This window comes from Protopterus annectens, chromosome 5.part1, assembly GCF_019279795.1.
Source record: "Protopterus annectens isolate FY-2018-M chromosome 5.part1, PAN1.0, whole genome shotgun sequence".
NCBI lineage: Eukaryota > Metazoa > Chordata > Ceratodontiformes > Protopteridae > Protopterus > Protopterus annectens.
Window position 1 is genome coordinate 322,576,087 of NC_056736.1, and position 14,985 is coordinate 322,591,071.

General features: G+C 40.4%; 1 protein-coding gene across 1 annotated transcript in view; it reads left to right on the plus strand.

Annotated features, from left to right (window-relative positions):
- The window catches only part of GPR180 (G protein-coupled receptor 180), a 552,808-nt gene that overhangs the window by 421,506 nt on the left and 116,317 nt on the right, over window positions 1–14,985 (plus strand). Inside the window, exon 7 of the mRNA XM_044073002.1 lies at window positions 6,833–7,024. Coding sequence (XP_043928937.1) covers window positions 6,833–7,024 — 192 coding nt within the window. The remainder of the gene's footprint in view (window positions 1–6,832; window positions 7,025–14,985) is intronic.

Genomic DNA, 14,985 nt, shown 5'->3' on the forward strand with positions numbered 1-14,985 from the left:
TCACCAGCAGGCAAATTAGATGAGACCAAAAAAGGTGACCCACACTTGACAAGGCCAGAAGGGGGAAATGAGGATAACTTTGCTCTTCTCTTCAACCTGTATGCTTTCTGCAGGAATTTAGGAATCAAGGGAACTGGAGGAAAAGCATAAAGTAGACTGGGGGGGCCAAGCATGGACTAGAGCATCCCTTAGTGACTGTCCCTGAGAAGGGATCAGGGCAAAGAAACCGTTACATTTGTTGTTGAAAGGGGGCGCAAATAGATTGCAGCAGGATTGACCTCCATTTGAGGAAAATTTTATATTTGCCACTGACTGATTCAGAGACCATTCTTGAGGCAGCAAAAGAACTCGTCTGAGCCTTTCCTCTAGAATGCTGGTCTCCCCCCAGAATGTGTGGTGCAGTAAGAAAGCAGGTGGTAGAGATCGCCCATTGCCACACCCTCATAGCTTCTCGACACAACAGGTAAGATCTGGTTCCTCACTGTTGATGTTCCAGACTACTGACATATTGTACTGCAGTGGTCCTTGGAGAAAAAAAGCTGTGAATTACTTGCAACTCTAGAAGGACCACTCTCTTCTCTAGGACATTGATATGCAGTTTGGTCTCTTGAGGAGTCCATATAACTTGCACCGTCTGACCTAGAAAATGGCCCCCCATCCCATCTGGGAAGTTTCCGTGGTCAACGTGGCCTTGGGAGGGGGAAGAACAAAGGGACATTCCTGTCTGACTTCTGAAGAATGAAGCCACCAAAGAAGGGAGTCTCAGCATACCAGTGATTGATCAGAAGGTGTAAGAGATGCCTGTGTAATGACCACAGGACTGCTAGTGTCCATTGTAAGACTCATATGTGTAGGTAACAGCTATTGTGGCTGCCAATGCTGCCAGTGAGCCTAAAGCCCTGAGCACCAGATATGCAGTGGAAGCTGGTATATCCAGAATCTGTTTTGATATGTAGTCTTAAATTTGCAGACCTGTCTGGCTTGAGGTAGACCCGGGTTGATGATGATGTCCAGACGTGCTCCTATATGAAGTCTTTGGTCTGTCCTGGTTGCAACTGGGATTTCTGTATGTTGATCATTATGCCAAGAGCAGGAGCTAGCTGTAACAGGTCATCCCTGGCTTGAATGAATAGATGCCTGGTTGGAGCGGTTAGGAGCAAGTTGTCCAGATATGGAAACGCATGGAATCCCTGCAGCCTGAGATGCGCTGCAACAACTGCTGTGCCTTTAGTGAACACCAAAGGGGCTGTGGTTAGAAGAAGTGGAAGAGATCTGAATTGGTAATGGCTGGCTCCCACCCTGAAACAAATGTACCTTCTGGAACGCCTTTCCATTTTGATGTGGTAGTGCGCATTCTTCAGGTCTGTCGGGCACATTCAGTTGTCCATTCACAAAAGAAGTAGAATGGACTGGACCATGACCATCTTGAGTTTTGAATTCCTTATCAATTTTTTTCAGGGGTGTCAAAGAATCTTGAGTAAATGCCCGATCCTGTCTGATAGGGAGGTATCTTCTGGATGAATCTTTTTTGCAGCAGTTTTTAAATTTCTTGAACTGCCTTCTCCCTCCGATTGGGTGGAACATCGGGGAGGTGAATCTTTGGTTTTGGGTTTTCCGAAAAGGGAATGAAGTATCCTGTGTATACAATCGTTAGCACCCACTGGTCATTTGTGATGGCTGCCCAGGCTTGTGGGTGTAAGGAAAATCACCCCCCAACTACTCCCAGAGGAGGGAAGGTGGGCAACAATTCATGAGTGCTGGAAAAGTCTGTCCGATAAAGAATCTTGAGACCCTGAGCTCTGTGGACATCCTCTGCCATGGAAATGGCATCTCCCATTGTAACTGTTACCTCCTCTGCCTCTGGGGAAAAGTGTCCCTGAGATTCCTGAAAAGAAACAAAATCCAAGAAACAGGTGTGGAACAGCTAGATGTACTGGTGAACCAACAGGAAATTAAATCCAGTAACAAAAGGCACAGCACGACCATCCATATAAAACAAGGTTTATTACATTAAGCTTTCGAGTTGAAACTCTTTTTCAAGAATGAATCAATACATTAAAACCACAGAATAAAATGTACAATACCAGCCAATCACTTAACATAACTCATAAACACATGACACTAAAAAAGTTAAGTAAGAAGAGGGGTTGAGACAACTGCACTTAGCAAGCATAGTCTACATTGTGGAAATGAGCATGCTTCTAAATTTAGGATACTGCAGAGAGTTTGCAAGAATAAGAGGGGAGGGGACATTGTGAATGCCAGAGAGAGAGGGCAGAATACAAATGGATACACTTTTTTAGATCTGATGTCTACCCAGGGCTTAATAAAACTAACAGTATTAAACCCATTTTAAAATTAAAATGAGCATATGTCAGTTAGAACACGATATAAGTTTTTTAGGTTGTAAGGAAGTATTTTAGTACATTAAGTTGATTATTGTCTTTAATGAAGCTTTCTAACAAATTAGGTTTAGTTAGTTGTATTAATTATATTATTGATTTAAATTGGATAATTATATAATGTGTTTGAGTTATGTTATGTGATTGGCTGGTGTTGTATATTTATTCTGTGGTTTTAATGTATTGATTCATTCGTGAAAAAGAGTTTCAACTCGAAAGCTTGATGTAATAAACCCTGTTTTTATGGATGGTCGTGCTGTGCTTTTTGTTACTAGATTCCTGAAAAGGATATTGAGATTTCTTGAACAATAATTTGTTTCCCCTCACTGATTCCTGGAGAAGGACCTTTGTGGGGTAGAAAAACAGATTCCGATGGCAGACAGGGTCTTCCCATCTTTCTCCCTACAGTAGAGCATGTCTCTGACTGTTGGACTGAAAAGACGATTTGTCGAAGGGCACATTGACTAATGATACCTTGAAAGGTTCTGCAAAGTTACACAGCCACATCCAAGGGTGGCACCTAATGGTAATGCCCAAACCAGCTTCCCTAGAGGCACCCTCTGCAGTGTAGGAAATAAACCTCATGAATGTATTGGATATTGATTGTAGAGTGGCCATACTGGAAGAAAAGATATTCTTCGTGTTTCACTGTTGCAGTCATCACTTTTGGGTTATCCCTGCCAGGGTAGCCCTCGGCCGGCCCGAATAGCAGAGGCTTAGTATTTCTGCGTCGGTTTCTGTCGCTTCAGGACTAACTGATTCTGCTTGAGCTGGCGAGTGGAGCCCAAGGTGGTGGAGGGCAAGGCATAGATAAGAGGGTCAGTTCCAAGGATTTCGGATCCAAGGACTTGGGCGCCTTGTTGACAGGCTCAGAAACAGAGGAAGAAGACCTATCCGGGGAATGTTTCCTGGCTTCCAGAGTCTCCTTGTGTTTTCTGAAGTAGGGTTGAGCCCCTGAAGTGGAAGGAACAGCAGAAGAAGATGAAGGGAAGCAAACTCTCGAGAATGAGTTTGTTCCTCCAACCCGCCAGAGAATATGAATGGAAAGCCTCACAAACAGCACAAGAGCTATCTAGATAAGCGGGCCCTAGACAGTGCACGCACTCCCTTTGAGCGTCGGATAACGGGATCTTGTGCCCACAGGAAGTGCATTTCTTAAACCCTAATGGTTTCTCTGACTTAGTATCAGACTTGGGCTCTGCCATAATTAAGTAGTTAAGAGATATTTTTTTGTATTATTAAACTAACAGGAGATATATATGAGAGAAAGGTTAGGATGGACAGAAAACCTGACTAACCTGCAAGTACAGAGAGAAGAAAAAAATCAAATCAGGGTAGGTAAATAGAAAGATAAGACAAGAAGAACAGTTTTGATCACTGAACTGAATCTGTCTTTCCTAAATCACCCAAAACACCAGAGGCGCTTTGGAGTGAGGAAACCTTGAAACTTAACTCTACGAGTGGCAAATGAGATCTGAGGAAGGCTGGGGGGATGAGGCATTATGATTTGGAAGGAAGGAGCTCGTGCTTCAGATCTCCAGCTTGGAAGATGGCCAAGCTGGATCCGAGACCCACAGGCTGAGGAACAAATGAAATTGACAATTTCAGATTAAACCTTTCTGTTATTACCTAGGCTGCATTGTAATTTACCACTGTAAACCCACCAAGGAGTGAACCATGAACACTGTTTTGTTAAGTGACTTGATCACAGTCCTACAGTAAGGCAAATCAAGGGTGAAGGGATCAAACCCATGGCTGAGAATGTAGGTCACTATTGGCTTATAGCCACACACCTGTACGCAGACAGAATTCTTGACAGAATTTTAACACACTGTTAAAACCATCTTGACTAAATCTTGAAAACAGTGATTTCAGTAGATGGATTGTCTGACTACTTGTTCTCTCCACTTAAATGCATTAACTGACATCTTATCCTGAGAATATGCATGGAGATTACTGTAAGGAGGCTTTGTGAGCACTGCGTGGGTCTCCACTCGGTTATAATTACTGAGCCATATCAAGGATGGAAGAACATAGCCACTTATGAAACATTCTAATATTTAAACTGGTACATGTTACCGACAAACATAAATTTAAAAATCTGAAAATACAGTCTGCCTTTAAAACATGTGACACGTATATTATAATGTTGTATGTGATGCCTGTATTCTCTATCTAAGTAACCACATCTATAGCTTTACCATAACTCTGCTGTAGTGACACTATTCCATTTGGCTTTGACCACATCCTGATTTAGCCACATCCACTCACCTGCCATACACAGATCTCTTTACTTAGAGGACATCTTGCCTCCCCTCTTCAAGTCATACATTTTGTATGTAGGTTTTGTTAAATGGCTTTTTTCAAATTCAAAATTCCATCTATCCATAAATTTCCATTGTTGAGGGTTGAGGTTTGCAGTTTGAAAGTCAGAAACTGGTGCATTTCAGAAGTCCTGATTCCACGTCTGACAATCCTTACTGGTTTTGTCAGATATTGTTGCAACTTAAACCCTAAAAGGTCATTTGGCCATTGCTGTAACCTTCCGGTGGGAAGATTGTCTACATGTCACTGATGTGCAAGTTTCAAAATTCAGCTTCTGGTGTACGAAGAAAATGTAGTCTTTGCTAATTAAAATCATCATTACCTTGCTGTTGTTTGCTGTACATGTTCCTTATTTTTACTATAATAATGAAATAAATATTTATGAGGAGATAACTGACAAATATTTATTTGATATCAGTTTACTGCTTGCGATTTAATATTTGTAAACCGTTTCACTTGACAGTTGTAAATAAATGCACTGTTTAAATGCCAACCATTATGAAAATAAAATGCAGGTAACACAGCGGTAGTTCTTTTTTTTTCCACATCTTAAAGTACCACCAGTAAAAATTTATAAACCACTCAAACTTATGTTTAATGTCATGTAACTTTTGATGGGAGGGGTTTACGCAAGCAATATTGCCTGACAGGGTGTGTGTTAATGTATAATTAATTCCCGCCCAGGGGTGTTATAAGGGCCTCTTCACGCCTGGATGGGCGTTAATTACGCATTAACACACACCCTAGAGGACATTATTGCTCTTAGAGAGTGGGCTGTCTGTAAAATTGTTGTTTGTCTTACATATTTTTTTATTACTATATTTTTTAATATATTTGTGATGTAAAATAGTTCCTCCTCCTAATGTTTCAAACTTGCTGTAGTACTTATTAATGATATTGGAGGAAGCATTTTACATTCCAAATACAGCTCTTAAAAATTGCTAGATATTTATGTTTTGGTCCCTTATTCCTAAATTGCTTGGCTCATTGGCAGTCATTAGAGATTGAAGTTACTAAATAATGACATACATTTGAGAAATTTCATGCTGACCCAAATCATTTAATTTTATAAGACCGTAATTAAAATCTGTATCTATTTTAGAGCTTTTGTTCCCCATTTATTTTATACTTTATCCATATTGTTTCAGCCAAAAGGTCCGGAGGTTTGCAAACCTTTTTACTGCTGCTGCTGCCATTAGTCATCTCACTCACTCGCGCTCTTTCTCTCTCTCACTCACAAACCCACACACCTCTGTTTCAGAAAATATTAATGGAAATCCTGCTATTCTAGAAACTTTATAACTTTATAAGAACAATATTTAAAATCCGTCCCTATTTTCGGTCCTTTGTTCCCCCCGTTATATGTGTCTCTGTCTAACTTTCTTGTGCTAAGTTTGAAAGGTATAGTCGAGAGGTACAGAAATCTCTGATGCTACTGCTGCCAGGGGAAAGCTCGATCGCTATTGCTCTTTCTCTCTCTCACGCACACCTTTTTCCCGTTTCATTTTTTTTTTACACTTGTTAAACAGCAAAACCGCTGATTAGCAAGTGCAAAATAATAGCTCTCTCAAGCTCTCTTACTCTCATACACGCATACACGCATACACGCTCACACACATAGATAAACACACACATACACATGCCTTTCTATTTTAATTTTTTTCTTTTTTCTTTTACACTCACTAAACAGCTAAAGTGCTGCTTAGCAAGGGTAAAATATTGGTAGACGTTAGTTTTTTTTTTGTGTTAGAGCTGCACTGCAGCTTGATATGCTGCCGTGAAGTGGCGGACTCATTTTTCATGGTGCATTACTTGTACAGTAATACCCTGCTGGATAAAGTTCATGCTGCAATCAGGGTGCTGATGTACAGTTCTCCCATTCTCTAAAGTCTATTACAAGTTCATTCTGCAGTTTTTAACATGTATAAAAACATCAGACAACAGTATTACTACTTTCTGTGGGTTATTATTAGCAGGTATTAACATTATTTTCAACTATAATCGACTACCTCCAACTAAAATGGTAGTTATTCCAATCCTGTGTAAGAATTACCTTGCATTTATATTAGTGATGCTAATCATTTTCAACATTTTTTTTTCTGTAGGGAATATTGCTTCTCTGGGAACAGTTTGAAGATACCAATCACCATAGTTACCATGTGCACCGCAGCACTGCTGGAATCCTTCTGATTGTTCTGAGGGTCATCTTAGTCATGCTGTTAGCAGCCACTCTTTACCAGATCATTACTGTAGAACGAAGCACAATCAAAAGGGATTTCTACATCGATTTTGCCAAAGTAGGTTCTAAATCTGAACTGCTAAAATGCTGATACAAAATATCTTGGTGGTGAGGAATTTATAGATACATTAATTATGAGTCTTAAAACTGTTATGTAAGTAATTGCTTTAGTTTTTGAGGGAGATTTCTAATGTCCACATTAGAACTCTTTCCTAGTTCACTTTTCTGAGTAGCATGTTTTGTGATATGTCATAGCAATATTAACAGCATTCATTTGTTTCTAGCAACAATCTGGTGAATACAACACACCACATTAGTGATACAGTTTTATCATTTTTCCTTATTTTTACTGCTAAAGCTTATGGATACAGTGTTACACATCTCATTTAATTATCATCCTTTGTAATGTTGCTCATTGTGTAAAAAAAAAAACGTTTGATCACAGAGCTACAGTACTGTACTGCTATGAGTACGTCTAATGGATAACACAGATGAATTTGTAATATTATTTTTATGAAGCAGTGCCCATAGTTCATTAAATGAATTCTAAGTTGTTGTTGTGTCTTTCGGCTTTTCCCAGTTAGAAGTCGCCACAGCGGAACTCTGGTCTGCTAATGATTGGCAGTAGATTTTTACGTGCTGAGTTGCCGGCCCTGACGCACAACCTTCAATGAAGGTGAGCCCATTCACGCATGTCTCCACACAGAAGACGCTCTAGCTGAGAATCGAACAGGACAACGTCTTACTGTGAGGCGGCAACGCTACCGCAGCACCAAATGGAAAGTATAGCATCTTAATAATGACGATATGAGTCTGACTTTATAGCCTTTCTGCTTTGGCATGCCAATTTTTTTTTTCTCTTCCAATGACTCCAGGTCAGCAAAGCTCTATAATGAAGCTCTGATGCTCTGACTTTTTTGTGATCAAGTCACGTAACTGTGATCGTAAAATGCAGAGCCACTTCCAATGCAAACCACAGTTTGATTAAAAAAGTTATCAAAGTATTTTGGAGGGGGCAGGCACCCACCAACCAACCTACGTTGGGTTAGGAGGGTTTCATGTCTCCTGCACTTACCTGTACCAATGCCAAGACTGCCCAATACCAGGAAAAGATGAAAATCCCAAGATACTGTATTTGATCTTTCAAGGCAGACGTACCAAATTTCACAATCATTAATGTACATTAGAGGGTCTCACAATAATGTGTCTGTAACAAGCTTAGCATCCACTCGGGATACTTCCACAGTTTGTGTTCTGTTGTTTTGCAGTCAGTGACAAAAACATGTCTGCCAGTCATACTGACATCATGCATTGGACTGATTGTGTTACCCAGTTCTTTTCTGTTTGCATGGTTCGGATCTTGATTTAGAGATTCTACATATGAAGGATTCTTCATTTGGTGCCTAATGTCAAAACTCTTCAGACATTCTTCAGTTTATCAGATCAGTAGCCAAGACTTGTTTTGGCACTGCTTATATGGCCTAGCAAAGAGCCATGACATGAATGAATGATTGCCTTAAGTACCGTCACTTCAGTCTAGCTGACTGTTATGAGAATGACAGACGCATGAGGTTTAAATCATCTCCTTTCAGATGGGAATGGAGTAGGGGGCCCTGTACAGGGACTGGTAGGAAGGTCTTTCACACTTTGAGTCATTGCTGGACTGATGGGAGAAGGTAAGAAAATCATGGGCCAAAAGCCAGCATCAGTCAAAACCTTGTCCTGTAAAGACCACCCTTAGCACATCCTCTCGTTCCTTGCAGATTACTATGTTCTCGTCAAGTGGCAAGAGTTATCCTTATACCTGTTCTTGAACTTCGTTAATTTATTTATTTGTTTATTGACATTTGTTTGTCAAGAAAGTCTGACTGGATAATTTTTATCCATTTCCGAGGAGGTCCAGGGAGGTAAACTGAACAAATAAAAGACCAGAAAATGCATGTACACTGGAGAAAATTTACATAATTTTACAATATGTTATAAATACATATATTAATACAACTTATTAATAAACAAGATGTGTACAATAATGCACATGTACCATTATAAAAACAAGATAAATACAATATCATGTAGAACTGAAATGTGTTGACATGTTGTAAGTGTGATGATATAAGATATTGCCAGCTATGCCAGGAGAAATAGGGCAGTGGATGTGTAACATATGCCAGCATATCTAACTGGAGTTTTGTAAAGAATTATATGTCATTTTGTATATCAAGCTGATGTGTACAGATGCTTGTGTTGAAAGATGTATTTGTAAAGTTGCTTCTGTTAAAAATGTAATAACAGTGGGTCCTGCTGGACAGAAAATAAATGCACCTGTGTGTCAGAGTATATTGTAACTGTTGAAATGAATATTGAAACAGAGGATACTGGAAGATGTTAATCTCAGTCCAGCTAACTTTGAAAAACAGTCAAATTAAATTGTCTGGTTTATACCATAAAGATTGTTTCTTGTAGTTCTGATTGCAGCCAGCGACAAAATGTCTGTGAAAAATAGGACTAGGAATCCTACTTTACTGTCCTTAGTGGTGAACTAATTGGGTCTATGACACTGGATTGAAAACTGATTTAATCAAACAGCTTTTACATCGAAAATGCTGTTGATAGAAATCGGTTTTGTGAGATCATGATAGAGTGAAGATCAGAAAATTTGCTCTTTCCTCACCGTAATGCAATCTCGGAATTGGTATATATATTTAGCGGGGGTGTGGGGGGCACAGCCGCCCACAAAACCAATTTCTATCAATGGTATTTTCAGTGTAAAAGTCATTCGATGAAATCAATTTTTAATCCAGTGTCATAGACCCAGCTAATTGCTACCCTGGAAGGGTGGAAGTTTTGAAATAGTTTTATAGCTTCCAGATGCTGTAACACATCTCTGTCTGTGTGCATGGTAACACATGTGTGAGATTCTGGTTTAATTTCTAGTAGAGGGGGATAGAATGGGAACCAGAAGTCAGATGACCAGATGTATGTGATATTCTGTAATCCATCACTGAAATGATGTTTTAATACTAGATTAGACAGAAGTCTCAGGGCAGTCTGTCTGTGAAGCCTGACAAAGAAGGACCCCTTCATCTTGCCTTGCTTTATTAAGTAAGTAGGAAACCTTATTTCTTTAGATTAGTCAGGAAAATATAGTGAGATTAGTTAAGTAGTGTTTTCTTGTATCTGTGTGAATCTTTCCATCTGTGTTATTTTTTAATATTTCCTGTGATTAAAGCTGTGGTGTTTATTGCAAATAAATATTCAGTATTTTCATGTTTTTATTATTTATTGTTAAATATATTTAAACTTTTTATTGTGGCCAGTGTTTTTTATAATATTTTAATCTTTGAGAGTACTTATATTTATTTGGTGACTCTGTGGCCACTCCTGAAGGCCTTGTTGCATTGGTCAAACACTACTTATTAGTATAAATATTAGTATTAATTTAACTCTGTATAATTGGGTACCCTTGTAAGAGCCTTAGAGCAGCTGGTAGCAGTGTAACTACCTTATAGTCTGGGCAAAGGGTAGAAGAGCAATTAAATCTGTGCCAGCCTTTCCCAGGGGTGTGTGTGTGTGTGTGTGTGTGTGTGTGTGTGTGTGTGTGTGTGTGTGTGTGTGTGTGTGTGTGTGTGTGTGTGTGTGTGTGTGTGTGTGTGTCAACACGGAACATTGGCTCCAAAGAGAGGGTGGTGGAGGACTTGGCTTGGAACACTCAGCTGAGGACTCAATTCAACAGTTGTGCCAGTGGGGAGTCCTATTGGCGGTCTGGAGAAAGAGAGGGAAACCCAGCCCCCAGACTGAGTGTGTTCCCTGGGTATTCTTCTTTAAGGGAAATTGTGCTTGGTGCAGAAAGCTGCATCTGGAAATAGTGTGTATCTATTTTTCTTCTAAGTGAACATCCCTATCCAGTGTCAGTGTTAGGATTCAGGATTCATGATTACTGGCCCAGAGGAGGGACATCACAATAAGTATGAGAGTTTATTACTCCCTCATAAAGTAAATGTCTGAGTGGAAAATTCAAACAATGGATAATAAGGAGGAGAGGGAGAAGGGAGAGTAAGAAAGGCATTTGTTAGAGCTAGTAAGTGGAATAGATGTAGGAAGCAAGGGAACTGTTGAGTAAAAGCAGGATTAAGAGTAAGGGGAAAAAAGAGTAAGATGAATAAAAACAAGGAAATTGAGACATAGGGTCTATATAGGTAGAGGAAAATTAGCTGAAATTTTAGCCAGGAGTAGCAAATGCAAAGCCAGGAATCATAGAGGAATTATTTTTGTTGCAGTTTAAATAAATGAATGCTGTGTATTGCAGGGATCTTATTCTAGACTTTTGCTGCACAGTGTGAATACAGACACACAGTTTCTGTAAGGCTTATAGATGTCAAGTAGGTCTTTGTCAGAAGATCGAAGCTGACAATTTGAGATATAGTGGTAGAGAACTGTACTTATAGCTGGGTAGGAAGTGGGATTAAATATCATTTTGTGTGTGAAGAGAAGTTGGGTATAATTTAGTTGGTGGGATAATTCTAGCCAATTTAGAGTGTTTAGTGCAAAACAGTGACGTGTTTTGTGACTTGTATAAGCTGCAAGTCCAGCCATCTTGTAACACTGTTCTAGTTTATATTTTAAGGTGACCTGGAGGTTACTCAAGGTGGGAGAACCATATGATAAAGAAGGAAGTAGGTATGTAGTGGGAAGAGTGATTCTAGTGGCATTCCTAGTTTTTTGTGTTTTTTTTAATACTGCTCTATTTGTGGAGGTCACATTTGAGGTTGCCATCTATTGTGAACCCCATCAGTTTTGTATGGGGCACTACTTCAATTGATGTATTGTTTAGGGATGTGATTTTAATTTTTTTTCAAGGGTAAGTGATTTAGCACTCCCAGGAACCACCTTAGAAATGGTGTGCATACGTCCTTTGGTGATTCATCTGTGTATGAGTATTCAGACCATGACCCCATCTTGCCAGCCTCATGTGATGCACACACTTGAGTTCCCTAGCAAAGCTTGGTGGCAGCATTTCGATCAGGGGACTTCTTTCTGTGCCTTACCCCTGATCACGCTTCAATCTTTTATGATGGATGAACAGACTTCCATGAGTTCTTCTCTGCAAGATGAGCTCATCAATATTACATCAATAGTAGTTTGATCAATGCTGAATGTGAGTGTGGCTGTTTGACAGTTCTTGCAAGTACACATAACATGCAGCCTCAGTGAACACGGGTGGAGAAAAAGATGCATTCAACTTTCAAAGTGCTGCTATGCTTTAACAGATTAGAGAAACAAATGTGTTAACTGCAAGCATAACATCGGTAAGTATAATGTGGTGCTATATTACACAGGTTACAAGTTTGAACTTCTTCTTTAAGAAAGATATGCGTTCATTTCTTTAGACCTACAGCCATATGTGTTAGACACTTGCGTTAGGAGAGGTGCTAAACTGTTAACTGATAACAAAATCACAATGATTTGGTTCAGAATGGTGAAGAGGCAGCTGGGCAGATCTGGGAAGCTTAGACTTTCAAGAAAGGTGTACTGGTAACAGTTAGCCAGTGCTTCTTATCTAGGATGAGGTCAGATCTTCTACCATATACCTGGGAAAGCAAGGAGGAATGCTGTTCGTGACCTCAGTAGTTGAGGTAGTAGCAAGAAGTTATCAGCAAAAGGTGGTGCTTCTCTGAACCTTAATCCTAGAATCTTTTGTGGACACGAATGTTATGGGAGGTTATCAAGTTAAAGAAAGAGCCTTCAGTACGGTTGTGTTGGTGAGTGGGTCTCCAGATCTACTGTCAAGTGAGGAAAGCAGACAATGCAGCAAGTCTTAACTGAAGAAGTGTCCCAGGTGTAGGAGGAGTTTAATGGGGCCAAGGAGAATTTCTTTCAGCTGGCCTTGAAGAGGTTTAGACGTGGCATCCAGTGACTCAGGCAAGGGAGGCAAGATATTCCCCAGCCTGTTCTCCGCAAGGGTAAAAAGCTGATGCCTTCAGCTTTGGATAGTGTTTAGAGGTAGGAGCAGCACTTTGACAAAATTCTGAATCCAGTAAATGTGCTATTCACTGTGGAAGTATTGCCAAATGCAGATTGAGACTGTAGATGAAGTCACTGCAGTGAAAAAACACTTTTCTTCTGGCAAGGTTACAGAACTGGATTAAATCCCTTAGGAAGTGCCACAACTGCTGGATACTGTTTCAGAACCATGTTTAATATGACTTTCCAGGTTACGCTGAAGGCTGAAACACTGCCTGTAAATTGGCAAGCTGGGTTAGTAGCATCCATTTTCAAAAAGTGGCGCAGGGGGTGTGCTCTAATTGCATGTGGATTATGTTTCACAGCCTCATTGGGAAAGCATGTAGCAGGGTACAGTTAAAGAATAATCATTAAGTACTCAGTTGTCTGATTAAAGAGGAACAGCATGAATCCCTTCATAGGTTCATAGGTTAGTACTAGGCTATCAGCCCTAGGGCCTATACAAGCCTAGCCATAACAATTCCCTGGCTATTTCTTCCCACACTGTTTACTTCCCTGGACCCCTGTCTAGCAGGGCGACTGACGTAATCCCCCGTGTGAATTTCCTTTCTCCCATCCAATCGTCAAGGTTCCTTTTGAAGAGGACCAAAGAGGCACTCTGCTTGACATGTATGGGCAATCTGTTCCAGACTCTGGGGAGTCTCTGGACTTTGCTGACTTCCACATTGCTGTGGAAGAGTGGATCAACTATTTTTATCTTTGCACTGATACTGGAAGGTTCATGGGAATTTGCCAGCATGTTCTACGTGTATTGTAGACCAGGAGAAGAAATATTGCCACATACCATACAATGTCTTTTTTAAGATGCTACACCAGTATCGGGTTCCACAGCATGCAGTTCAGTCTCAGTGTTGGAGGAGTGAGAATTGTATCCACAGTGTTGGTAAAAAGTCAGATACCTTTATGGTGGGGATTGGATTTGGCAGGGGTCTGTCTTATCTCCTGTTTGTGGTTTTCATGAGCAGGATGTCAAGGCACAAGCAAGGTCTGTAGAGTATCTAGTTTGGCGACTTTAGGGTAGTACATTTGATGTTTGCACATGATATTATCTTAGTGTTATGCAGATGTGATCACAAGTGTTTACTGTGAGTTCCAACTACTTCAGATGGAAATCTGTTTCCCAGAAATGAGTGGATCACTCTTCAGGAGAAGGGGTGCAACTCCCACAGGTAGAGGAGTTAAAGTATCTTGGGGTCTTGTGCATGAGTGAAGGTGGGAGAGGACTGGGAAACTAACCAGAGTATGGATGCAACAATGGCAGTACTGCAGGCATTTTTACTGTACTGTAGGGATGAAGCGAGAACTGCTTCTTAGATCAGAGCTCTCAGTTTACCAGTTAACCTGCATCTTCATCCTCATCTGTGGTCATGACCTTTTGTCAGTAACTGAAAGAATGAGTGCATGGATTCAAGCAACAGAAATGATGTTCCCTTAACTAACTCCATAGCACAGAGGCTTTAAGACCTGATTGCAATCCAAATTAATTGGGATTGAATAGCAATCTGGGCACTGGAGGAGCCAGACAGAGAGGGGAAAAGCTAGTGCTGACCTGCCCATCTAGGGATGGAATCTGTAAGGCCTGCTGTTTTATTGGCAGTCATCAAGACAGTTTTTGCATGCAACATTAAGACTGGAGACTATTTTTTCACCTGTGCATGTTAACAATGATGGGCCCAAGGGTTAGCACCATATTAAAAATACTCCTCTTACTGCAGAAATAAAAAAATATATTCCAAGGAATCACTATGTAGATGTTCTTCGTGTTTCACTGTTGCAGTCATCACATTTGGCTTATCCCTGCCAGAGTAGCCCTCAGTCGGCCCGAATATCAGAGGTTTAGTATTTTTACGTTGGTTGCTGTCGCTCCAGGACTGACGTGAGGTCATCAGTGGTATAAAAACAGGCAAGAGACACCATTACACCAGTCTTTCCTGCCGAGGAGCCTGAAGCAGAAGAAGTTCACACTAGTGACTGTCGGCTGCTACCTGAGTTTTTCAT